Source organism: Tamandua tetradactyla, chromosome 6 (genome assembly GCF_023851605.1).
Source record: "Tamandua tetradactyla isolate mTamTet1 chromosome 6, mTamTet1.pri, whole genome shotgun sequence".
NCBI lineage: Eukaryota > Metazoa > Chordata > Mammalia > Pilosa > Myrmecophagidae > Tamandua > Tamandua tetradactyla.
Window position 1 is genome coordinate 146,735,418 of NC_135332.1, and position 27,344 is coordinate 146,762,761.

Consider the following 27,344-nt stretch of genomic DNA (forward strand, 5'->3'; position numbering starts at 1 on the left):
AATGGTGATGATAAAAAATATTTATTCCTTCTAGCCTCCTATATTCTGGAGCAGCTAGAAGGAAAAATCTGAGATAATAATACGATAGCTCATGATGAACTCTGGGATCTGTTCTGCAGCTACTTGTTGAACAGTGCACTGAAATTACTGTGGTTTTTCTCCTTCGTTTCTTTGCTTTGTATATATGTCATACTATACAATTTAAAATGTAAAAAAAAAAAACCTACTGGACTATATCTAGATTAAAAACTCTGTCTCTGTCCTTATGGGTCTGATCACTGAGACAGGGGTAATAATTGAATTATTCCATTAGACTGGAGAAATCAGTACTAAATACATGTTTTGAAGTGTGAGGGATATTTAAAAGTTTGTTTATGAGTTACTAATAGTTTACAAAATCGAAATTAAATAAAATCAAACCCCAAACCAGGAACTTACAACTAACCTTTCTTAAGAAATGTAGGGCTACACATGGTTCTCTCTAATTTGAAACTTTTATTTTCCCTCCAACTCTTCCCAGTATTTAAAATCAAAGACAACACATATACAGCAGTAAATCCAAGATAAGTGCATTATTTCTCTTGTACATAGTTTAGAAGTATTTGCAAAATAAGAGTACAAAAATTATAAAGCAACACTTGAAACTATGCACTTCAACCCTATAGTCTAATAAATCCTGGTTTATTTGCTATTATTAAGTATACTACTTCTATAATTGTAGAAGCTGAGGGGATGAGCACGTTAATTTAGGTTTTTTAATCACCTACAACTTTCGTTGACACTTTGCATACAACAGTTTACTTACTCCTCTGAGGCTGGTATCACTTCCACTGTATAACTGAAGAAAGTGAACCCCCAAAGATTCACAGATAATTAAGAGGTCCGATTTAAGAAAAACTGATCTAATTTAATTTTTTCATTATTACGAGGATTTACTGCCCCCCTGCTACCTGTCATCACTCCATCCACCTATCTCAATTTCCATAATAGTCCTTTAATTCCTTTTAACTGTTTCAGAGATGAGATGCATTTCTCCAGTAGGTCCACCAGTCATCTCTCCTTGCCTCAGTTTCCCCGACCAGGGCTCCAGAACAGGGAAGGAGGAGAGGAGATTATGAGGTGGATAAACAAAGAGATGCTCTTCACCTCGGTGTGAAGACTCAGATCACTGCCCCGCGCTGGTCCCCAAGCAGGCAGCGGGGCGGAAACCCGGCCTCCTCCTCACCCTCCCCGGGACTGCCCCGCGGGCACTAGAGACGAGAAACCAGGCTAAGGCGAGGGCGTGCGGCCCAGACTATACCGGGTTTCTGGCTGCCTTAGGGAGAATTTCCCACAGCGGTCCTATATGTTCAAGTCCCCGCCACAACCCGTAATGTAAATGCAGGGCGTGACTGCGGGGCGGGAGAGGAAGCGGCAGCAACATTTACCTCATCCTGCTCCGGCCTGGCCGCTTCCGGCCTTTCTGGATCATCCATCGCGCAGACTCCGCCAGAACTACAGCATTTGCGCTGCCGCCCGCCTCCCACTACGGAAGGACTTAATAGGTCCGCGGGTGGGCCAGGTCTCTCCCCTTCCAGCTTCAGAAACCTGTCCTATCCCGGCCGGCCCCGCCTCCCACGTGCTCCCTGCGCTGGCCCCGCCCCACATCACTACGTCGGCTCCGCCTCAGGGACTCTCCTTTCCCGGCCGGCCCCGCCTCCCACGTGCTCCCTGCGCTGGCCCCGCCCCACTTCTCACGTCGGCTCCGCCTCAGGGACTCTCCTTTCCCGGGCGGCCCCGCCTCCCACGTGCTCCCAGCGCTGGCCCCGCCCCACTCCAGTACGTCGGCTCCGCCTCAGGGACACTCCTTTCCCGGCCCGCCCCGCCTCCCGCCTGCCCCAAGGATCTTTCCCGGAGCTTGCCGGATCTCGCTTGCGTCTTGAGGGATTCATCCTGCTTCCTGGGCCGCCTTGCGGTTCTCGGGCTCTGTTCTCTGTACAGAGAGTGCCTGGACGTGATAGGTCAGCTCGCCAGGTCCACACTCCCCAGCTAGCCCTCGCTGTCCCCGAGGAACACGGTATGTCGCGCTAATTCGGCACGTCCTGAGAGACTGCCAGGTGGTGGGACCATCACCCCGCGGGATGATATAAGGAGACCGCGCTATTGTTGTGTGAATTGATGGGGGGAAAATACCACACTGCTGGTGAAAACAGAAAACCACACCGTTAAAAAATTAATGAGGTAAAAAAGCTGACTTGTTTTGTACCTAAGCAACTGAAAAGAGGAAGTGGTTGAGGTCAAAGTTGGTGTGATTGGGGTAACTGGGGTTGGAGAGGGAAACATTACCAAATTCAGGAAAATATTTTGAAAGTTCTATAAAATTATTTATAATTTTAGTACACTAAACTTTTAATAATATTAACAGTAGTTAAAATTTCTTGAGTTCAAAGTGTCGGATGCTTTGCTAAGCACCTTGTGTGAATTAACGCATTTAATCTTCAGGACATCTTTGTGGTGTAGATACAGCAATTTCCCTCGTATGACAAATGGAGAAACTAAGTCTTATCATAAGTAATTTAACTTAGGTTGTTTCCCTGCTAAATACCATCGAACTGAGACTCTTTTCAAGGCCAAAAGTTAAAGTAGAGGAAACATAGATGTAGTGTCAAGAAATCATGGCTGCTGGTGGTGACTATAATTTGGTTGAGTTACTAATATAAGGATATAATTACTAATATTTCTCAGAGGGAACTATCCAAAAATAGCTAACACAGAAAGAAAAAATAGTTTTGTCTGACAAATAAGATGAAAGAGAATAATTTATGAAGCTTGAAACTTAATAGAGGGGACCCTGCCATGCCTTGAACAGCATGCAGCTGAAGTATTGTAAAATAGAATAGAATTTTTACTTGAGTTTTGAAAATGACTAAAATCTTTTTCTAAAAATTTACCCCAGTGATGGGGAAGAGAGTTACCTTTTTTCAGACAACTAAGTAAGTGCTGAGTAAACTTTTTTTGTACATACTAACTGTAAATAATAGACACATAAGTTCTTTGAGAAAACTGAGTCTCAAAAAAGTTAGGCAGTATACCATTGGGCACATGGCAGGTTCACTTGGTTAAATTCATCAGACTTGCCTACTGCATGTCAGCATATTAGGTTTTGAAAATGCGAAAATGAACAAGCTTGGTTAAAAAGGACATGGACCCCTGGACCCAAATCATGGGCTTGAATTCTTTCTCCTCCGTTTATTAACCATACCTCTTTGGGCAAGCCACACAGGCTCTCTGTGACTTAGTTTCCTAATCTGTAGGATAAGAATAAGAATAAATCCTTCCTTATAAGGCTGTTGTGGGAATTTAATAATACGTTACTTGTAAAGCATTTGTTGGACTCATAAATCACCTTGATGCAATGGTTGCTTCCACCTTGATACAGTGATTGCTAGGCAAACTGTCCCAGAGGTCATGAAACAGCAAGGCTCAGATAAAATTGAGATGCTTGAATTACATGATTTATTGTATCAATTTAAAACATACAAAGAGAAGCAAAGTTAAAGGGATGAGGTAGGCTCACATATTTAGGATAGGGTATGAGGAAGGAGTGAAAGGGCCACCCTATCTCAATTTCATAATAATATTCATAAATCTTGCCTGTGCTGCATCAGCCTTCCAGATAGCAGTTATGAAGATGAGAGTTGAGAGTGACCAAGGAACTCAGCAGAAAGAAGGTGCTTAGATCCAACACACTCTTTTGGAGAGACACAGGAGTGAACATGCCTGGCCATCATCAAAAATTAGCCTGCTAATCAACTGAGAATTTTATCTGCATTTCTCTGGCTGAGCACATGCAGGGCCAAAATGAATGTTATCAATGGATTGCTGATTCAGGAATAGCATAGTTAAAAATCTGAAAATGATGTGATCCATACCTTATGGATACTTAGGGTTTACTTGGTCCTACTAGCTCTTTTTATATATGTGATTCTCTTATTTGTTCCATTATCTTTTATCTATGTTCAATACACATTCCATTTTTTTTTAACATGCCTCACAGTTTACTAATGCATTTACTGTTTGTACTTAACACCCCTTCTATTTTTCAAGCTATATGCTCCCTTACTTTCTTTTGTTTTCTATAGAAGAATTGAATATTCTTAATTAATATGGCAACATACATTACAGTGTTTATAGCGATGCTTAATACATAGTAGGCAATATGTATTAATTTCCCCAAGATGTTTACCATTAATAGGAAGAACAAATGTAAAAAATTAAATGTTTAACTGGGTGATATCTTGAAATAAGAGAATCCTACGTCTTTATATAGCCTCTCTGGCATATTGTGTTTTCTTAAAATGGTCACAACGGTATTTACTTTCTCTAGTGCTCTTCCAGAACCTTCACGCTAGTCATATCAAAAGGTGGAGTTTAATTCCTCTCCCTTATAACATGAGATGACCTTCTAATGAGTAAGTGCATGATTCTAAGTTTAGTTCCTAAAGGACAGTACAGTTTATGCTTGGCTTGCTTGCTCTCTCTTTTGGGAGGTTTTCCTTTGGAATGTAGGTACTGTGTTTAGAGGAGTCCAGAAACTAGTCCACATAGACCATATGACAAAGCCCATGTGGAAAAGCACTGAGGCACGCAACCAACAACAAACATCAATCTCCAGATAGATGAATGAATGAATGAACATTCAGAGGATTCCAGCCCTCAGTCATCAAGCCTTCCGACTGAAACCCCGGACATCTTGGAGCAGAGACAAACCATCCTGACTGAATCCAAATTCCTCATCCACAAAATCTATAAGTGTAATAAATGGTTCTTTATGCTCCTAAATCTTGGGATAATATGTTATCCCACTAACTGGAAGAGCCTCCATTCTACTTGGTGAGAATGGAAGAGCCTCCATTCTACTTAGGTATGGGAATGACCTAAGAAGGCAGTCTAGCCTATGCTATAGAAAACATGTCATTTCAAGCTACTGCTGGCTTATTTTTTTTACCATGTAATAGGTAGATCATCATTTCTTAAACTTGAATGATGTCTTAACCCCTTTTAAAGAAGAAAAATTCTCATGGCCACGTCAATATTAAATTATATATATTATAATGTTACTTAGTATGTACAAACATAAAACATTTATAAACTCCTTATTCTTAGAGCTTTATGCCACTATAAAATAAGAAATTTATAAATCATAAATTAATTACAAACAAGGCTACAGAAATGATAAATTTTAAATTTACAACATTAAGCAATGGATGAGGATGTTTTGCTGAAACTAAATTGCATCATGTGTGCAGTTTCATGTGACCATTCATGTTCTTTTGCATACCAGCCATGGGATAGATGATTCCATTTTTCCCACAACAGCAGTTCTTCTGTATATCATTTGCCTTTCATGAGGAACAAATGCATCATTTGCATGGGATATATGCCTCTTTAGCCTTTAATCATTAAAAGTAGTATTGTTGCAGTGAAATCATAAATGATCATCCAGATAATCCAAGCTATACTTATTAAAAATGAAAATAAAGCCTTGCAGTAAACTGTAAATAAACTGAACCCTAGTTTGAAAATCACTAGAGTAGATGGCTCTATATTGAGACTCCATTCATTTATCATGCAGAAAGACCTCAATGTGGCAGAAGAAGATGAAATTGGAGTCAGGGACGTTAATTTGAACCAACTGGAATAAGTCAGATGTAGAATAATGCAAGCTTGAATAAGGCAGTGGCGACAGATAACGTAAAAGAAAAAATGCATGTGAGTTGAGTAGATATACTTAAGATGACTTGACCGATGGTTGGATATGGAGTGTATGGTAGAGGGAGAATTCCAGAATAATTGCATGTCTAGTTGAGAGACTAGACAGTTAGCAGTGCCTTTCATTAATGTAGGAAGAGAGTTTGGTTGGAAAATGATGAGTTCAGTTTTGGACATGCTTAGATTGTGGTGCCCATGATATATCCAAGTAGAGGCATTTAATACTATGGTCCAGAAGTTACTGGCTGAGCCATTTATCTAAATAGCTCTGCCAACCTTAAATCTGTACTTAGCACTTAATATTCACTATAAAATGACAAAAACCCATCTCAAAAGAATTAGCAAACATTGAAGCTTTTTTTAAGTTTCAAGTACAGTATAAACATTTTTTCCCCCTTTATTATTTTAAAATAAGTTACTAATATGTCTGGACTGAATGCAGAAGAATGGAAGTGAAGCCTTTTTTTTTTTTAACTCATAATAAGAGTGAGAGCACTGAAGGGATGGTAGTTTTTGGTCCCACAGTGGGACATTAAAACTTAACATTTCACAGGTACAGAGCTCCAGATAAAATCAACAATGAGATTACAACTGTACATCCCTAGATAGGATTGAAGTTGGTAATTGGAATTCATTCTTTCAATAAACAATAACATTATATTGTGCCTTGAGTAAGCATAGATCAATAAACCACAGTTCTTTACTCTTTAAAAACTTACAGGCTAGAAAGGAAAACAGCAAGTATACTGTTTGGGGGGAGCACTCTGAAAGAGTTATCTAAATAAGACTTGCTAAGATGAAGGGAGGAGGGCAGATCAAAGAAGACTTTGGGGATGTGGCTAAACTGAATTCTAAAGTACGAATAGGAGTTAACAATTCCAGGATGTGGGTGGGGTCATCAGGAGAGATCAAGTGGAGTCAATCGGTTATTCTGGAGGCTGCTCTTATGTAAGCTTCAGTCAGATGGTGCTCATCGCCAGGGTTTGCTAAATCCCAACCAACATCACTCCTGTTGATCTTAAGAACACTTGGGGCTCTAACTGAGATTCTGTAAAGTTTCATGCACTAGGTTTGTCTCCCTGAAACTTGTAATTCCTGAGAGTTCCTAGGTCAGGTAAATCTTGAAACTCAGAGGGACCAGCCTCTCCAGGATTATCAATTAATTTCATACCCCTGTCCTTTAATGTGGACACCCCTTCTCAACATGAAATAGAATGGGCATTGCCCAAAGATCCCTCTAGACTGGGAGAAGGTTCAAAGGAGAAGGAAGAGGAATAACAGAGAAAATAGGATTTAACAAACGAGTATGACTGCTGAATCACTATATTAATATCCCTTCTACCACTCAGTGTTATGGAGCAGCTGAAGGAAAAATCTGAGATGGTAGAAAGGTAACCCATAACAAACTCTGAAATCTGTTCTGTAGCTACTTGTTGAAGCGGGTTTTGAAAATTAAATTGCTTTTTTTCTTTCCTTGTTTTATATATATATTTTACAATAAAACATTTAAAAAAAAAAAAAAAAGATCAGGGGCCATAAAGAAAGGGCTGTATATGTATAGACCCCAAGGTGACAGAGGGCATAACCTACTGGGACTGCAAATCTTTCAGTATAACCAGCAGACAGAATTCCAGGGAATAAATAGAAATACCAACTGTAGAGTAAGGCAGGATCCCAATCATGTAGGGCCTTGTATGTTGTGCTAAGGAGTTTGGACTTTATATCAAGGGCTATGGGAAGTTGAAATATTTTAAACAGGTAAATGACATGATTAATATGCATTTTAGAAAGATTGCTCTACCTCTACAGATTGAAAGGTTGCAAAACAAGGAATGGGGAAACCAGTTAGTAGGCTGTAATGATAATGGACATAGAATGAAGTAAATGAATCCAAAAGATAAAGATTTGGTAATTATATGGCTTAATGGTTGTCTTAGTTTCCCTGACTGCTGCAACAAGGACAACATAATGGCTTGGCTTAACAGGAATTCATTGGTTCCTGGTTTGGGAGGCTAGGAGGCTTGGGTTCCTTGGCTTTCCCATCAAAAGGCAGTGTCTCCTCCTTTCTCTTCCAGGTTCTGTTGACTTCCGTCTTCTCCTCCAGATGGCTTTCTCTTCATAAATCCTCTAGTATTAGGATGAAGACCCAACCTCATTGAGTTGAGCCACACATTATCTAAAAATAACATCTTCAAAAGGTTCTATTTACAATGGCTTCACACCCACAGGAATGGATTAAGAGCATGTTTGGTTTTTTTTCTGGGGTGTACAATTCAGCCTACCACAATGATTAATTTGAATGTGTGGATAAAGAAGAAATTGAGTATGATTTCAGCTTCTAACTTAGAAACTAGATAATTTATTCATTCATAAATGTTTTTGAGCCAGGCACCATTCTGAGCACTAGGCTTAGACAAGCGAATTAAAATAGTTTCAGGTGGTCTCAGTATCACTGGAAGACATTAGATAGACTAGCTTTATGTGCTGCATGGACAAGGGTAGTGGAAATTGAGCTTATGCCTCTGAAACTTTTAAGAGTAAAGTAATAGCCTTCAGAGGGCAGAGCTGCCAATTTCTGATACCCTTATCAGTTTCCAGACATCTAGGGCATAGCAGGGGAGTGAAAGCAAGTAATGATGAAAAAATTGCAGGAAAAAACTGGACCCCTTTTAAGTAGGTCAAATCACTTAACAGTTCAGCTGCTGTACCTTAAAAATGGGCAAGGGTAGTTCAGTGGTAGAAGTTTCTCCTGCCATACAGGAGACCCAAGCTCAATTCCCAACCCATATACTTCCCAAACAAGCAAACCAACAAAAAACAACCAATTCAACAAATGGTGCTGCAGTAATGGGATACTCATATGGAAAAAGAATGAAATACGACCCACCCCTCCATCAGCATACTAAAAAAAAAAAAAAAAAAAAGGCACAAGCTTTTGCCTCCTTTATTTAAATAAAAATCTCAGGATGTTTCTGCTAGTTTTCTTTTTTTTTTTTTGTATGGGCATGCATCCGGAATTGAACCCTGGTCTCCTACCTGGCAGACAAGAATTCTGCCACCGAGGTACAGTCCCACTGCCCTCCTACTTTTATTTTAAAAACAAGACAAGCTGTTTTGTAAGATTTAGGATGCTTCCCAAAGGTCCATATGAAAAAAAAAATGCATTACTTCTTACCCAAGTCAAGAACCAGATCTTTCTCTATTGTGCTCCACTACATTTACTGTAAATGATATTTGTCTATTTGGCATCCTTAAGGAATAAACTACTTCTTTTAGCATATATACACATGCTTTGTTAAAGGTCCCTTATTTCAGGTTACAGCAGCTCTTTTTAACATCCTAAATCATTTCTTTGGCTATTTCTTTTTTTTTTTTTAACTTTTTTTATTAATTAAAAAAAATTAAAACATTTAGAAATCATTCCATTCTACATATATAATCAGTAATTCTTAATATCACATAGTTGCATATTCATCATTTCTTAGTACATTTGCATCGATTTAGAAAAAGAAATAAAAAGACAACAGAAAAAGAAATAAAATGATAATAGAGAAAAAAACTATACGTACTATACCTCTTACCCCTCACTTTCATTTACCACTATTTCAAACTGAATTTATTTTTTTTGTCTGTCTGTCTTTTTTTTGTACTATTATTATTTTTATTTTTTTCTCTATATTAACATTCTATTATCTTTTTCTGTTGTTTTGCTAGTTCTTCTAAATCGATACAAATGTACTAAGAAATGATGATCATGCATCTATGTGATGATATGAAGAATTACTGATTGCATATGGCTTTCTTTTTAAACAAACTCATTGTTTCCCTGCCTTCTACAATATATAGAAGTTTTTAGTGACGTTATATTGAACTCAAATAAATGTTAGCTTTGAGTAGTTTTTGAATTGGATTTGGCTGCTGGCATGTGTAGCAGACATGTTAATGTTTGCAGTGTTCAGATTTTTAGACTGGGTGCTACCGAATGTTTTAGTGTGAAATGGCTGCATTCTATTCTTTTTTAATGTTTGCTTCTTTGCTCTTAAGGTGCTACTTCTGATATGTTGTGAAGCAGGAAACTGATTCTCAGAATCAAAGCCTCTCCTTCATTATTGTACTTGGACCTTGGAGCCTGTTTTTGAAACAGCTACTGTGACTGCTTTACTTTTCACTCACTCCCAATTTCTTAGATGTTGAGAGGATAACTATGGTCTGTTTTTATGTGGGCAGAATTCTGAAGGAAACATGTCAATATAGGAATGAATGAATATGTTAAAGGTGATAACCACATGAGCCTTCCATTTCCAAAATATTAAAATTTTAAAATAAAGTTTTAAAATATAGTTGACTGCATGGGAACTTAGGCAAATATTTGTTTACAAATATATGTTCTTAGAGCTAACATACTCAAAACATATCTAAGCACAACAATGCCCTAGCTTGACAGAAAAAAAGTGCATTTAAACTACACAGCCAAATTTCATCTTCTCCATTGAAAAAATTATTTCATGCAGAAATACATGACCTTATATCATTTACCTGAAGAGACCCTGCTTGCATCAAAGTTACTGTATAACAATATAAACTGTTGGTTCAGTCAATCCAGTTTAACTGGAAATAATCAAAGATACATTCTGAAAAGGATTCAGAAAATTGAGTTTTTACCCATGAAAGACATTTGCTCTTTTAGAACATTTTATGAACAAACTTAAGAACAAAAAGCCAACTCTTCATTGTTTCATGCTTTTCATTTTAAAATATTTTGGCTTAAAGGTACATTTCATAGTTCATTTTAGAAAATTCCCACATCTCCAGAATTCCAGTTATTCTCAAGGAAAGTTACTGAATGGCAAAATATATTTTTCATAAATCTGTGGCAAAAGTATATGAATCTTAATATAGCCAAATTTATCAATGGAATGTTTCATTATTATATGATCAATATACCAACTAAGGATTTATAATCGTATCTTCCACGAAATAGGATATCCCAGTGTGTAAGAATGCAAGCTCCAATATGCCTGCTGACATCTCACATCTTTGTACTTAGTAACTATGTAACTTTGAGCAAGTTGTTTACTTCTCTCAGTTTACTATCCATAAGGGTAGTAATAGGCCTCAACCCAAAGAATAAAATGAGATAATACATGAGAAACACTAGACACAGTGCCTGGCATATGGTAAAGCACTCAATAAAAGTAATTTAGAGGAACTTGGTGTTATGCAATCAAGTCATCATAATCTAGTAATCTTTTTTGAATTTTAAGAAATTTGCTTAGATTTAATCCAATGTACTTGATATGAATAAACAAGTCGCATTTTAAATATGCTTCTACATTAAGTGACATTTAGAGAATTAATGTCCACTTTTATGCCTGTGTACATGTAACACTGAAAACATAGTTCATCACTTCCCAGGTATATTCTTTTTGAGGCGCTTCCATCCAGTCCCTTAACAGGAGGAAGATCCTAACTCAGGACTAGGCAATTAATAGATGTACCTTTCCATTCGTTGTAAGTAGGAAAGGTTTGGCTCTAAGGAGCTTACAGCAGGAGGATTTACATTCTAAGTAAAAAGTACTCCAGAATTGCCAGGTTTTCATCAGTAAGAACCAAGATTTCTGGCCTCCCCCTAAGACTTACTGAATAAATAAGGGGCGGGGGGGGGGGGGGGGTAAGAGAATGAGGCAGTGCTTAGGAATCTGCATTTAACAAGTTCCATAAGTGAAGCATGGGAACCACTGCCTTAAGGAAAATTTGAATTTAGATTTAGAAATTGCTGACAACTTTTAAACACACAAAAAGTAATCATTAGGGAGCAATTTGAAGAATTGTTTGGGGACAAAAACAAAATAGTGAAATCATACCCTTAAAATCCCCTCAAGAGTGTCCCAGTAAGCCATTATACTGAGTAGTCTTGATACTCAGATGAGTCAGAAAAAGAGCAGTGGTAGCAACACTCTAAAAACCCTCAGTAAAGTTCATTCTTGGTCTCTTCCTGAATTTGTTTCCAATTGTATTAAATTTAATCACTAAACAAGACCAAAAGAGAACTTTATTTTATATGACTTTATTTTATATTTAGAACCGTTTTATGTTTTACTTTAAAAAAACAAACAAACAAACAAAAAAAAAACCTCTTGCTTTCAATATTCCTAAAAGCATTTTAACCAAAATCTTGATTTAGGAAGACTTAAGACATTGTGCATTATTTTAAATATTTTCATTCTTTTCAATAACTATTAAAAATAAGTTCACAAGTAGCGTTTCAAATGTCCTGATCATATTAGTTTGTCCTCATTTAATATTTTATCAATCTCATCATGTGCATACAGAGGTTAAGGTGATATATAAATTTTCTGTCTTTCAAACACATTGATGCTAATCAGCTCTTAATCTAATTACTATTTCATTTATGCAGAAATAGCATTTAGACATAAAAACCAATGGTGATAAATACATTTTCTACCTTTCAAACACAGTGATATTAATCAGCTCTTAATCTAAGTACTATTTCATTTATTTAGAAATAGCATTTAGACATTAAAACCAATGTCTAACTTTGTAAAATAACCTTTGGTTGATTTATACAAATTTAATATAGTGTGTTGTATAACTTTTCAGTAATTCAATGAATTTGACTACTATCATTTTGGCTTTTAAATATTTATATTGTCATCAGGGCTGAGAATATAATGTGGTTCCATTTCTTAAAGGAGGTTATAAAATGGAAGCATAGTGCCTTGGAACACAAAACTATCCTGAAGGCCAGGAGTCATATAAAGAACCGGAAAAGTCGGTGAAATTCTGAGAATTTCAGAATTTATTTTCAGCATGTATACAGTTCACTTTATTAAAGACTTAGTGAAGAAAACTGTATTCCTTATGCTATTTGAATAAAGTTACTAAAACCACAAGGATTTAAGGATATTGGTTCTAGGCTATATAATTAATGGGTCATCAAAAAAAAAAAACCCATCATACTTAGTCACTAAGTGTAAGTGAATGAGTTAACTTCCTATGCAAAGTAAGGTTGACACTCCACTTCTTCCATTTGTAAAAAGAAAGTGTGGCGCGGCCAAAGCCATTCAGGATTCTCTGCTAACTGTAAAATGTGAAGTGATTTTCTTCTGTTTCTTATAGTCCATGTGTATATTAATTTTCAGTTTTTCAAATCAAAAATTTTAATGCACATAAACATGTCTGGTGAATTGCCCTTAGTTTAAAAATGTACAACTAAATAAATAAAAACTATTGTTTCTTCATTATTACTTGACATTTCTTCCGTAATTTCTTTATTTAAAAAAGTAAATGTAACAAGATACTTAAAAAAGGATAGGTACAAAAGTAGTTAAGCTGCTCACGAACATTTAAAATTTTCCAAAACGTATCTTCAATAGTCATGATCTTATAAAACATTTTACAGTTATCAGAAAGTGCCCAGGCTGAGTTTACATAACTGAAATACCTTAGTACAAATGTCTATTTAGAACTGAAGTGCAGTAACTTCCTGACTGACTGCTCATTGAAATAGGGATACAAAGAAAAAAAAGTTGATTGTGATAAAGTATTGTGCATTGGCCCCATCATCATATGTACAAAAAAGTGCCCTCATTCAAATGAACAAATTACATGCAAAATATTAGTGATATCATCTAATAATATTCTAGAGCTCAATGCAGGCAAAATAAACCGTAATAAAAGTGGTTTTTATAGGTAAAAGTGATTTCATTTCCAAGATCTGAATGTCAAGAACTTTTTACAAGTTCCATATACATGATACACAATTGCAGCCAACCACAAATTAAACACCATAAAAAAAAGTTAGAATGAAAACACAGAACATACTTAATTTTTTATTTTGAAATTCCCTATTCCCTCTATACAAGAACCTTTGCTGAAACACTTTCCACAAAGGCAGCAGTGAATTTTCAGAACATTTTACATTTTTTCCCCTCAGCAAAAAGATAAATCACAGTGTAAATTATGTTGTTCTGATGTCATCTTTGGCTGGGGTTAGCCCAGAAGTTGTTGACTAGCAAAGCATTATAGTTGAATGCTGCTAGTGCTCCTTAGGGCCTTTAAGCTACAAACTCAGCAAGGAATGTTTACATTTCATTTTTAAGGTACCACCAGGGGGGTATGACAGCATTAACTTCCATAAACTTTTATAGACAAATGGAAAAAAATCTACAAAATTAGCTAGTAATATTACACAGCAATACACACTTCTTGTACTCTACACAAAACCAAAATTCTTGGTCTTAATGGCGAGTAACAATTTCTGTTTGAGAATTTGTTTAGAGGAATACAGTGGGACATAAAGTCGTGAAATGCAAGTATTTGCAGTAGGAAGATGTTGGTCATCTGGTGGTCTTATTGTGATTGAGGGCATAGGCTGAAATCCTTCTTCACTGGCTGGTAATGATGGGCTTGATGTCCAAAAGTAAACCTAAACAGGAATAAAATAACAGTTACAATTTTGGCTTTTAACAGAGTAAGCCCTAAGAATAAATTTTTTTTTTAAATGCATTTAAGGAAAGAAGTGTACAAATTAAAAAATGCTGATAGGAAATTTTAGGCCCTCACAGAGGGGAGTTTTTCTTTCTTTCTTTCTGTTTTGTTTTGTTTTTTTTTTAATTAGCAAATTTCTTTTCCTGTAAGGGGCAGAAACTGCAGTGAGGTTTCACTTGACTGAATGGACTGGGGATGTAGTGGTTTAAAAACAGCAGGTTATAAAACTAAAGAATACCTTAGAACTCATACCAGACACAGCCAATCATTTCTACTTCTGTTTTTGGTGGGTCTTCCAGAACTGATAAGGGCTTTATCTTGGGGAAACAACAAGGTGCCCTGAAACCGAAGATTGACTACAGGTCATAGAACCCTAACAAGCTAGCTGGGTGCTCCTGAAACCAACAGGGGCCCAAGCCTAATAAAGTCAAATGTAGACCAATTAATGTGGAATCTACTTGGGGTACAATCTAAGTCAAAATTACTTAGATACTTAAGTTAAGAGCAGTGGCAGCTAGGACTACTGTGCTGGTTTGAAAGGAAGTATGCCCCCTAGAAAATCCATGTTTTAACCAAAACCCCATTTCATAAAGGTAGAATAATCCCTGTTCAATACTGTATGTTTGAAGCTGTAATTAGATTATCTCACTGGAGATGTGATGGAAATCAAGAATGGTTGTTAAACTGGATTAGGTGATGCTATGTCTCCACCTATTCGGGTGGGTCTTGATTAGTTTCTGAAGTCCTATAAAAGGAAAACATTTTGGAGAATGAAGGAGATTCAGAGAGAACAAAGCAGAACGACATAGCACGAGAAGCAGAGTCCACCAGGCAGCGGCCTTTGGAGATGAAGAAGGAAAATGCCTCCCGGGGAGCTTCATGAAACAGGAAGCCAGGAGAAGAAGCTAGCAGATGACGCCGTGCTCGCCATGGCCCTTACAGCTGAGAGAGAGGCCCTGACTGTGTTCGCCATGTGCCTTCTCACATGAGAGAGAACCTGAACTTCATCGGTCTTTTTGAACCAAGGTATCTTTCCCTGGATGGATGGCTTAGATTGGACATTTCTATAGACTTGCTTTATTTGGGACATTTTCTTGGCCTTAGAACTGTGAACTAGCAACTTATTAAATTCCCCTTTTGAAAAGCCATTCTGATTCTGGTATATTGCATTCTGGCAGCTAGCAAACTAGCACAACTACTGACCAAGCTCTCTAGCCACAGTGGGAAAATACTTGAAAGTTCTTGTAGCCATGTAAAAATTATTGAGTGCTGAAAACAGGAACACCATCACCAACACCCATCCCCAATAAACTATCACTTAAACTGAAGGTAAATGGGAATCTGCAAATTTTGTGCTTTCCTGAACAAGTATCAGGTCTCTACTCTCTCAAATAAATTGGGGGGATTATCTAGAAATGGGTATCACTTTGAAACATCTCAAGCGGTCGGATTTAGATTACTGAATACTAAGGACTGGGGGAAAGGCTCAAAGAACCACAAGGAACATAAATACAAAGGATCTTTGAGAGTTTTCTGAGTAAGGAATGCCCCTCAGATTTCTACAAGAATGTTTGGAAACTGCCTTTCAAAATTAATGAATGGGTTATTTTGGTATGGAGACTAGACGAAGATTCCACTAATTCTGAAGACTTTACACTGATCAAAGTTTATGTTATCTAGTGTGTGACTAGTTCGTTAGAGCTCTGTGCTAATAAGATTATGGATCTAAAACCACATATTTAAACTCCTCTCTTCCTAGTACAGAAACAGCAATCCAATTCTATTCAGAAATTTGGGCTAAAGAATATGTAAAATAATATACAATGGAATATTATGCAACTGTAAGAATAAAGTTATGAAGTATGTAACAACTTGGATGGGCCTTAAGGACATTATGCTGAGTGAGATTAGCCAGAAATAAAAGGACAAATACTGTATAGTCTCACTGATATGAACTAACATAAAGGAATGAGCTTGGATAACTTCAGTTAAGAACACAGGTCATCGGGAGACAGAAATAGGGTAGATATTGGGTAATTAGAACTGAATGGATACAGATTGTGCAACAGGACTGATTGTAAAAATTCAGAAATGGATAGCAGAATACTACTACCTAACTGTAATACAATAATGTTAGAACACTGAATGAAGTTGAATGTAAGAATGAGGGAGGAGGCCTGGAGGCACAAAAGAAATCAGAAGGAAAAATAGACGATAAAGACTGAGGTGGTATAATCTAGGAATGCCTAGAGTGCATAATGATAGTGGCTAAATGTACAAATTTTAAAATGTTTTGCATGAGGAAGAACAAAGGAATGTCAATAATGCAGGGTGCTGAAAATAGATGGTAATTAACATTTTAAAACAGTAACTCATGTGTGAGACTAAAGCAAAATAATGTTTATTTGGTACAAAATTTATATTTTGACTAGTGCATTTCTTAATATAATTTTTCTGGACAGCTTAATTGAACAACATAATACTTGGAAACCTTGAGTAGGGCATGAGATTTTGTAGGTTGTAGACAAACTTTGTGTAGAGTGATTTAAACAGAGAATAAAAAAGTATTTATAAAGTCCCCTTGGGGGAATGGTGAGAAAGGGGGAAAATTCAACTTCCCCAACTGGAGAATTCTTGATATTCTCACAAGCAGTGGGGACAACCAAAGCATAGGCTGAGCCCCCAGTCCTGGGGTTTGTTCATATGAAACTTAACCCTGCAAAGGATAAGCTAAGCCTATTTAAAATCAGGCCTAAGAGTCACCCCAAGAGAACCTCTTTTGCTCAGATGTGGCCTCTCTCTCTCAGCCAACACAACAAGCAAACTCACTGCCCTCCCCCTCTCTACATGGGACATGACTCCCAGGGGTGTGGACCTTCCTGGCAACGTGGGACAGAAATCCTAGAATGAGTTGGGACTCAACAACAAGGGATTGAGAAAACCTCGACCAAAAGGGGGAAGAGCGAAATGAGACAAAATAAAGTGTTAATGGTTGAGAGATTCCAAACAGTCAAGAGATTATCCTCAAGGTTATTCTTACGCATTAAATAGATATCACTTGTTTATTTAAAGTGTAATGGAAAGGCTGAAGGGAATACCTGAAAATGTAGAGCTGTGCTCCAGTAGCCATGTTTCTTGAAGATGATTATATAATGATATAGCTTTCACAGTGTGACTGTGTGATTGTGAAAACCTTGTGTCTGATGCTTTTATTTACCTTATCGACAGATGTGTAGAACATACGGATTAAAATAAATAATAGGGGGAACAAATGTTAAAATAAATGGAGTAAACTGAAATGCTAGTGATCAATGAAAGGGAGGGGGGGTAAGGAGTATGGTATGTATAAATTTTTTTCTGTTGTCGTTTTATTTTTTTTTATTTGATGCAAATGTTCTGAGAAATGATCATGATGATGAATATACAGTTATGTGATGACTGAGTTACTGATTATATAATAAGAATGGAATGATCATGTGGTAAGAATGTTTGTGTTTGTATATGGTTATGTTTCATAAAAAAATTATTATGGTGAAGAATACACAACTATGTCATGATATTGTGAGCCACTGATTGTATACCATGTATGGACTGTATGTGAAGATTTGTCAATTAAAAAAAAGAATGTATAAAATAAGCAGCATGAATGAGTACTATAGGGGGAAGAAAAAACCACATCTCAACAACAAGTTGGTATCATCTTCCTGAACTGAGGACAACGTTTTAATAACTAAGATGTATTTCACACTTTAGTAATACTTTAGAAAGGGTACTCTGTTATAGAGTACAAAAACAGCCTTTTGATTTTCTATAAATTTTCTATAAATTTACCCTACCCAAACTAAATTACTAACCATTACAAACTTAAGGGGGAAGAGTGGGGAAAAAGGAAATCATACATCATATTTTAAGTATTTTTATATTTCCTTCTACAAGTTATATGAAAATTTAACTTACAAGATCTTGTCGTTCTGTCATACTCATCTTCTCCACAATTGACCAGAACCAACGCTTGAACTGCAAGAGCTTCTCAGCATTTTCTCCTGAGAATGGGGAATATAAATTCAATATCCTGAATCAGTTGTTATATTTTTAGAATCTGGTTTAACTTATTTTAATAAAGATACAAAATTAAAATGTTAATTAGGGTCCAGACAACTGGCATAATGCAAACTCTCCATAGTTCATTAATCAGTCTTGATTCAGGATAACCTAAAATAAGGAAAACCATCAGACTCAAAATTGATAAATCACATAAGTCTAATCCCACCCATATGAATGCCAAGTTCTCATTCAGTAGATCTGGTGTGGGACAGAGATTCTGCATTTCTAAAAACTTTTTGATGATGATACTGGTCTGAAGATTATACCTGGAGTTTTTTCAGGACCATATCAAATTTTTTTTTTTCCCTCCTGGGTTTTAGGTTTGGAACTTATTAAACTTTGGTTGAAGCTGCTTGCAAAATAGGGAAAATGAAGAGGGAAAAAACTAGTATCTTCATGTATGCAATAATCTTGGACTATAGGTCTAATCCTCTTATAATGAGCTGTGTGGAACTTCTAATGCTTTATGTAATCACAGCTAAAAATTCTATTCCTAGCCTACAGGACTTTCAAAAAGAGCTGTAGCAAATCAAGCGCTACAGGTAAAGGTTTTTTTAGAAGGACTATCATTCCTCTCTTTATTCTTCCTAGATTTCTATCTGTGTGCTGTTGTGTGTTTTGGGTCCAGTTGTACAAAGCAAACATCATGCAATCAAATTCATTAATTAGGGAGTTTGTGACATGAATTGGGAAATGTCAAAAGTTACTTTTCCCAATTAATAATTATAAATTCTTTTTTACACAATTGCTCACAACAAATTTTTACTTGTATTTAAACTACAACATAAATTCCTCAAAGTGAAGAAAAATCAAATAATAAAAGACTTAAGAACAACCGAATACTAAGCCATTAAAATATAATTATTTAGATCAATCATTTTTAAAAAGGCAGTGTAATAAAAATTATTTTAAATACCTAAGTAATTCAGCATTTCCCAAGCACTTTAAATAGATATTAGAACTGAGAAGCTAAAAAGAATTCTGACACACCAAACTATTCATATAGTTCATTAAGTAAACATCTAAAAAATTTCATACCTGATTCATCATTGAAAGAGGTGAAACTGATAAGCATTTGCACATTAACTTCACCACAGCCATTTACCAAAAGCCTAAAGTCTTCTGCTGTTAAATCTTCCAATGAATTTTTTGGAAGCACATCCAGAAGACCTTTCCTCATTGCCTAAAGAATTTCAAAATTAGCCTCTTATTAGTGTCTTCATTCTTATCAGTATCTTTCTTTCCACACAGCATTTATTAATATATAATTTAGCAGCCTTCTCTAAGAATGCTAGTTCCCATTTTAAACCACCCCTTAACAACAGAAATCCTGTACCTTGAATTTCTTATTAACAGATTCAAAAGAGAGAAAGTCACAGTAATAAAAAGAGTGGGGAAAGGGGATAGTCAATGGACTACAGTTTCAAAAGTTAAACATTATCGTACACCAGTAATTAGCTGAAATAATCCCCAAGTAATATTATCCAAAAGTACTGTTCTGGATTCTTATTCATCAAGTCTAAAATTTTTGGTCTTTTAAAGGCAAGCCTAAAATTCTGAGCTAGTTTACCATACATAAGACACAAATAGCCTCATCAGAGCATCACTTTCTAGAAAACACTTACATGTAATGGCTGTTCTGCAACTACCAACATTCGGTGTTCCGCATATTTCCGCACATACTCATACACATTCTGGGGAGTGACTGGTATATTTACACCATTGGGGATGAGCTCAACCTGTGAAAAATTCAGCAGTGCCATTTAAAAATAATATGTCAAAGTGATAAATATAAATATATATAAATTAATGTTCATAAAACTGGAAATTTTCTAAATTTTTAAAATTTAAAGATAATTCTCTATTTGACAGTTATCTAACAGATGCAAAAATTTTAGGCTTAATCCCCACAAACGGATACAAGAATCATCTTCACTTGTTTGTCTCACTGTTTCTCAGACTCTGTCTCCGCTTTGTTTGTTTTTTGGTTACTGTGTATCAAAACTGTTTCTATATTAGATAAGCACAACAGACTAACCATACATTCTTCTGACAGAATCAGAAAATTGAATATTTACTTTACCTGTCCTCCGCCCTCTTCTTTACACAGGTCGATTGCAAATGCCAAATCCATCGCTGAGAAGACAGCATCAGCATCTGAACTCTGAGAAGCGAGGATAAGTTGCCGCAAGCTTTCATACATTACAGGGTCAAAAAAAGCAAAATCATGCCAATTGACCTAAAAAAGTAATCATTTGAAATCAATTATGAAGGAACCATCTTCATGGAATATGTTAGTAAGTTAAAATTTATGATAAATAATTTTATCTTATTTGAAGATATACTGATAAAGAATAATCTCTTGCTGAATGTATACAGTAACTGCTTTAAAGAGATAAAATTTAATACATATTTGGCTCTGGCAATACATTTTCATTCTCAAAGTATAATATTTATAAATAATATATATTTTCTGAAAAAAGTTTAAGGCAATAGCTTAATAGTTTTTTTCTTTTCAGTGCAAAAACCAGCAGTAGAGCCACGGTGGCTCAGCAGGCAGAGTTCTCTGCTGCCATGCCAGAGACCCAGGTTCAATTGCCAGTGCCTGCCCATGTAAAAAAACAAACAAATACGAGCAATATTTACTGAACACCAATTATGTTGAGCACAGCTGGCTAGTGAACACGCATCCTATTTAATTTTGACGATTATAATAAAATACAGGTGATAAAATTGATTCTCATAGGAATACAGTTATGTTATTCTGTATAGTTGCCCAAAGTTATATCACTGGGTTAAACTTGGGTCTATCCGATTCTATGATCTTTTCACGCAACATCATAGAATCAATTTATCGATAGAATCAATTCACCAGTTGACTCTATTGGTGAACCTGGAGTCTAGTTCTTTTTGCACAAGAACATTTTAGCTGAAACTCTTTGTGATATTATATTATCATAATTTAAAATGCAGTAGAGACAAAGTTAAATATGGATATAAGGGATATCCATAGTCCATGATAATTCTATTTCTGTAGTAATAGAAAACCATGTATAGTAACTTCGATTACAGAAAATAATTAGAGGGCTACAGCTTTAACAATGCTAATTTATTTCAGATCTGTGATGTAAATCTCTGGAAAAAGACTGATACTTCATTATTATGTGTCAAGTAGTTTCCTTAGAAACATAAATTAAAAGAGCTGCATAACATTATACATTACTCTTCCAGTAAGTAGTTCATAAAGGAAAGATGTAGGCTATCAAAATATCAACATCCAGAGATCTCAAACATACTCTGATATATTTTCTTATATTATTTTGTCTCTCTCCCCCATGTATATTTTTGAAGTCGGGAATCTTTATAATACTATATTACTAAACCACCAAACCACCTCTGCTACCACGAGCTACAACTAATAGTAATAATAATGGATAAAACTTATTGAGCATTTAACCATGTACCAGGCACCATCTATTTTCTCTATCATTTTATAGATGGGAGAAATATACCAGCGGTGTCAGAAAATTTGTCTGCAACAGGACCCACATCTGTCAGACCCCCAAATCTACCTATGTCACCCAGTCTGCTATACCACCTCCCCATATATATAGACTTTTCCTATGGTGCTAATGTTGGAAAATGACTATAATGCTTTAAGATTTACTGTTAAGTGAATGGCATAAAACAGTATGCTAGTATATGATTACTCTTACAATTGCTAAAACATTCCTTAAGAAAAACTCAGGTTCATCAAAATCACTTACTTTTCTACCAAGCAACACTTTAATTACATGTCTGTTCAGTGTGATGGGACATAGCTCATTCTGTAACAGACAAAGTCCAAGAATCCTAAAAACAAAAGCAGAGGAGTAACATTTAAATTTGAAACTAATTCTAAAGCACATTACTTCTACCAACTGCCCACACAGTCTCACATAATATACACTTTTTTAATTGAGAAATTTTCTATAGCTTCATTTCTATTATGAAGTAGAGCATATACACATTCTACAAACTCATCTTAGAAAGTCTCATAAACTGAAATTTTAAAAAAATTCAAATATAAAATAGTAATTTTACCTGCCAATGTTTCTGAAACAATTCAATCTTGCTTCTGTATTTTTGCCAGGCCTTGGAGTATAAAACCCTCTTTTACCAGGTTGATAAAACAGAGGGGCATTGTCATCACCATCATCTGTATCATCTAAATCCATATCTACTACACTCCGACTAGAGCCATGACGCTTTCGGTTTTCCTAACAGCAGAGAATTACACATATTAAGCCCTGACATTGATTTAAAAAAGAAAACATGAATTCTCTGAAGTCAGGTAGAACAACATTTATACTAAAAATGTGTCTAAGACTACTAACGATAAATAAATTTTTAATTCTTCCTTTTAGGATTGTGATACACAAAATTTGTGTAACTTCTGTATTCATTTAAATGCTTAAATTTAAGAAGGATCTTTCTTCTTTACTCCTGAACACACATGCTGGATTGATGATTCTTTCAGCACTTTAAAGATGATAATATCCTATTGTCTTCTGGCTTCTATAGTTTCTGAATAGCAATCTGCTGTCTTTCAAATCATTTTTCCCTCACATGTTCCTCTCAGGCTACTGTCAGGTATTTGTTTTTATCTGATTTTAAAGCAGTTTGATTATACAGCATATGGAGATAGTTTCATTCAGTTTACCTTGTTTGAGGTTCACTGATTTTTAATCTATAAATTTAAGTCTCAAAAGTTTTCAACCATTATTTCTTCAAAAACGTTTTTCTACACCAATTTCTTAATCCTCAGTCATGATAGATCCTTTGCTGTTTCCCCACAGGTCCCTGAAACTGTTTCTTTCACTATTTGTTTAATTTTAATCTTTTCTTTATTTTTCAGATTGGATGATTTCTGCTGATCTTCAAGTTGACTGACACTTTCCTCTGTCACCTTCATTCTTTTATTGGCTCACCAGTTAATTAGTTCTGTGATATTTAATTCTACAATTTTCATTTGGTTCTTTTAAATTCTACAATTTTCATTTGGCTCTTTTACAATGTTTCTATTTCTCTGCTGAGAACCTCTATCATTTTTACCTTTATCTCATAAAGTGTAAGATAAAGTCATTGATAATTAAAGTCTGGTACTTCAACAAATGGGTCATCTCACATTTAGTATCTTCTGTGGAGAGTATCCAGATTTTCCTGGTTCTTTATTTTGGACATTTTGAGTATTAAGTCGTGAAACTCTCAGATTCTGTTAAAAGGATCTGAAGAATGTTGATTTTGTTTTGTTTTGCTTTTGAAGTAGGTAATCAATTTGGTTAGGTTCAGATTGTAAGTCTTATCTTTGGTATGCAGTGGTTTTCGTACAAATTATGTTATTTATTCAAGAGAAGTTGTGGGTTTACAGAAATATCATGCATAAAATACAAGGTTTCCTTATACCACCCAATTATTTACACCCTGCATTAGTGTGGTACATTTGTTACAATTTGGTGTCATGGTAGCACAGTTTTATAATTGTACTATTTACCTTAGGCTTCACTGTGTTGACATCCTATGAATTTTAGTTTTTAGTCTGATAACATATACAACCTAAAATTTTCCCCCTTTAACCACATTCAAATATATAATTCAGTGCTGTCAATCACATTCACACTGTTGTACTACCATAACCACCATCCATTACAAAACTTTGCCATCATCCCAAATAGAAACTCTGTATAATTCAAGCATTGACTCCCAATATCCTATGTCTACTCTGTCCCCTGGTAACCCACATATATTCTAAATTCTGACTCTGAGTTTGCTCATTCCAGTTGTTTGATATCAGTGAGCTCAAACAATATCTGTCCTTTTGTGTGTGGCTTATTTCACTCAACATGCCTGCAAAGTTTATCCAGGTTAGTGCATATATCAGGACTTCAGTTTTGTGGGTTTTTTTTTTTAACAGCTAAATAATATTCCAGCAGCCTGTGTACATACCACATTTTGTTTATCCATTCATTGGTTGATAGACAGTTGGTTTACTTCCATTATTTGGCAATTATGAGTAATGCCACTATGGACATTGGTGTTCCAAGTCCCTGCTTTCAATTCCTTTAAGTATATACCTAGAAATGTGATTGCCGGCTCATAGGGTAATCCTTTCTGGGGAACCACCAGGTTGTCTTCCATGGCAGCTAAACCATTTTACATTCCCACCAGCAACTGAGTGTTCCTATTTATCCATAGCCTCTCATAGCCATAAACAATTGTTTATTTTTTAATAGTAACCATTCTAGTGGGTATGAAATAGTATCTCCTTGTGGTTTTAATTTGCACTTCCCTAATGGCTAGTGATGTTGAGCATCTTTTTGCGTGTTTTTGGTCATTTGTATAACTTCTTTGAGAAATATCTATTGAAATCTTCTGCCCATTTTTAAATGTGGTTGTTTACTTTTGTGGTTAGGTCCCAGGATTTCTTCATGTACTCTGAATATTAAACCATTACCAAATATGTGATTTGCAAATATTTTCTCCCAATGTGTAAGTTGTTGTTTTATATTCATAATACAAACTTAGATGCACAAAATTTTTTTAATTTTGAGAAGGTCCTATTCATATATTTTCCTGGTGCTCTGTTGAGTAATTTTAGATTATATCCTTTGACATTTGAATACTAAGCTGTGAAACTCTGGGTCCTGTTAAAATACTGGAGAACATTGGGTTTTTATTTGGTTTTAGTAGGCAGTTGCCCTTATTAGGTTCAGACTACAAGTCTCATCTTTGATCTGCAATGGTCTCAGTACCAGATAAGTTTTTAGTATGCTATTTGGGCCTAACCTGCATGTGCATCACTCAGGATAGTTTGGGATGTATTTTAGTTCTCAGAGCCTTTGCCATCTACCATCTAAGATGGAATAACAGGGACCAGATTTACCCTCTTGCATGAAATAACACACAATACCAGTCATTTTTGAAGTTTTGATTTCCCTTTCTAATCTGTGTGCTATTGTTTACTTTTCAGATTCCTTCACAGTTCATTCCCTTTTATGTTTTGTGCAAAGTTTTTAGTTACTATATTCAGTGGGAGAAAGAGACTATAGATTTACTCCATTTTGAGTGGTATGGGATGGTCTCAGCTTAAGAATGAAATGCATACAATGAAATGTATCAGTGCATCAAACAGCCTTCTTTAATGGTATCCCATGGTATATCACATTGTCCCTAAAATCTCTGGCACCAACTGCTTCCTTGAAGATCAAGGAATGGTTCCAGACTGTCTCTCTCTCTCCTCTACTATTCAATTCATTACATCTCTAAATTAATACAGGCTGAGTAAAGATGGAGGCAGACAGTGAGTAGGTTTGTACTGAACCTTAACTAACTCAATCTTATTACTCAATTCTGTATATAACATCCATATACCTATATTTACATCTCTTCTCTACTGTAATGAGTTATACATATAAAGACAATTTCTTCATAAATCCTTTTTTGATTTTAACTTAATTCCCTTAATTAGCAAATGTACAAAACATCTCTTACCTGTACCTTTTCTGAGGAGTCTAACAATCCAAGATCCAAAATACTATCAGCTCCATTTTCCCTAAAAACAAACAAAAAAGCTTTTACATTCCAGATAACTGAATTTCTAAACCTTAGTGTAAAAATATATTCAATTTATGAGAATTTATAATACATTTAAATTTTAAAGTCAATAAATACTCAGTGACATTCAGGTTCCTAATGCTGTTCTAGAAGCAGAGAAGTCAATAATACACATGAAAATAATTACAGAGTACAGAAACCAAAAATTAAGTGCTACCTATAGGATTCAAGATAACGGACAGACTAAATACTACCTGATTTAAGATAAAACTAATACAGTCTTCATAAAGGGGTAAGAACTTGATTTAGCTTGGGGAGAGGGGGCAGCACTGCAGAAGAAAGATGTTCAGAAAGCAATCACAATATGAACCAAATTGCCTAGTATATTTTAGTGACTAGAATACAAATAAATTCACATTTATTCCATAAAATCAGTTGAAAGCAGTTAATCTGGTGAATTAATTACATTCAGGCAAATAAAAACTTAAGTTATGAACCATTACATAAATTTACAAAAAATTTTTAAAATTCTTTTATCCAAAGTATACATCCCCCTCAACTTTTTCTATAATGAGTAGCATAATATTATCAGTTTGCTTACTGATACCGCCAGAGAAACAGTACATAAAAGGTCCAAAGAAGAAAAGGAATTATAACAGCAAATAAAACAAACTTCATCAACAGCCTTTGATTTGGACCCAAGGCTCTCAAACAGGCAGAGCTGTTTTAGTCCCAGGTCTCAACTTACCCTTATCTTCCCTAGGATAATCTAAGTTTCTCATTCAATCATGATTTGGAAATAGCAACAAATTTTTATTTTTAACCTAAAAAAGTTAAACACATTCAATGGTTCAATCTGGCTATTTGGTGGGGACAGATGGGAACATGCTGCTCTCCCGCCCTCCCTCCTTTCCCCTCCTCTCTTTCCTCTCTCCCTTCTTCTTCTTTCTTTATGTGTCTCTATTTCTATTTCTCTTTTTCTTCCCTCCCTTCCCTAAAAAAAATAAAATTTACCGATGTATTGACAAAAAATTCAAAATAAAAGAAAAAAAGATGACATTCAAAAAAAAAACTGGATATTTGGTAGCCTCAATATAGTTGAGAAGCCACAGAATTAGTATGGCACATCTTTCTATTGTCACTTTTATTTGTCACCTTGGGAAAGACGGATAAGTAATTTAAGGTCAGATATTTAAATTTTTAATAGTAAAACACAAATACAATACAGAATATAAAGCAAAAAATTTGCATGAATTTTTAAGATTAAATCAGGAGGCTTAACAGAAATTTCATGCTCATGGCAAGCACTTGGGGGGGGGCTTGATTTCTTGAGCTATATGGCTTTTTCCATTAGGGGTATTCTGGTGGATAACTTAAGATGTGTT

General features: G+C 35.5%; 2 protein-coding genes and 1 long non-coding RNA gene across 8 annotated transcripts in view; 1 reads left to right on the plus strand and 2 right to left on the minus strand.

Annotated features, from left to right (window-relative positions):
* Window positions 1–1,593, minus strand: part of RRM2B (ribonucleotide reductase regulatory TP53 inducible subunit M2B) — a 58,502-nt gene extending 56,909 nt beyond the window's left edge. The window contains exon 1 of one of the 2 annotated variants that reach the window (XM_077167393.1): window positions 1,428–1,593. In XM_077167393.1, coding sequence (XP_077023508.1) covers window positions 1,428–1,475 — 48 coding nt within the window. In that variant the 5' untranslated portion in view covers window positions 1,476–1,593. The remainder of the gene's footprint in view (window positions 1–1,427) is intronic. The other variant, XM_077167394.1, reaches the window with a different exon arrangement.
* Window positions 1,594–1,829: 236 nt separating this feature from the next.
* LOC143688921 (uncharacterized) lies at window positions 1,830–23,520 on the plus strand. Its single transcript, XR_013178382.1, has 3 exons — window positions 1,830–2,056; window positions 20,477–20,663; window positions 23,264–23,520. It is a non-coding gene; the product is annotated as an uncharacterized LOC143688921 (long non-coding RNA).
* UBR5 (ubiquitin protein ligase E3 component n-recognin 5) overlaps window positions 13,585–27,344 on the minus strand; it is a 152,132-nt gene continuing 138,372 nt past the window's right edge. For all 5 annotated transcript variants that reach the window (XM_077167397.1, XM_077167399.1, XM_077167395.1 and 2 more), the window contains exons 52-59: window positions 25,897–25,957; window positions 22,450–22,625; window positions 22,134–22,218; window positions 20,450–20,605; window positions 19,992–20,105; window positions 19,405–19,549; window positions 18,220–18,305; window positions 13,585–14,200 (exon numbers count right to left, since the gene is read on the minus strand). In XM_077167397.1, the coding sequence (XP_077023512.1) occupies window positions 13,988–14,200; window positions 18,220–18,305; window positions 19,405–19,549; window positions 19,992–20,105; window positions 20,450–20,605; window positions 22,134–22,218; window positions 22,450–22,625; window positions 25,897–25,957 (1,036 nt within the window). In that variant the 3' untranslated portion in view covers window positions 13,585–13,987. The remainder of the gene's footprint in view (window positions 14,201–18,219; window positions 18,306–19,404; window positions 19,550–19,991; window positions 20,106–20,449; window positions 20,606–22,133; window positions 22,219–22,449; window positions 22,626–25,896; window positions 25,958–27,344) is intronic.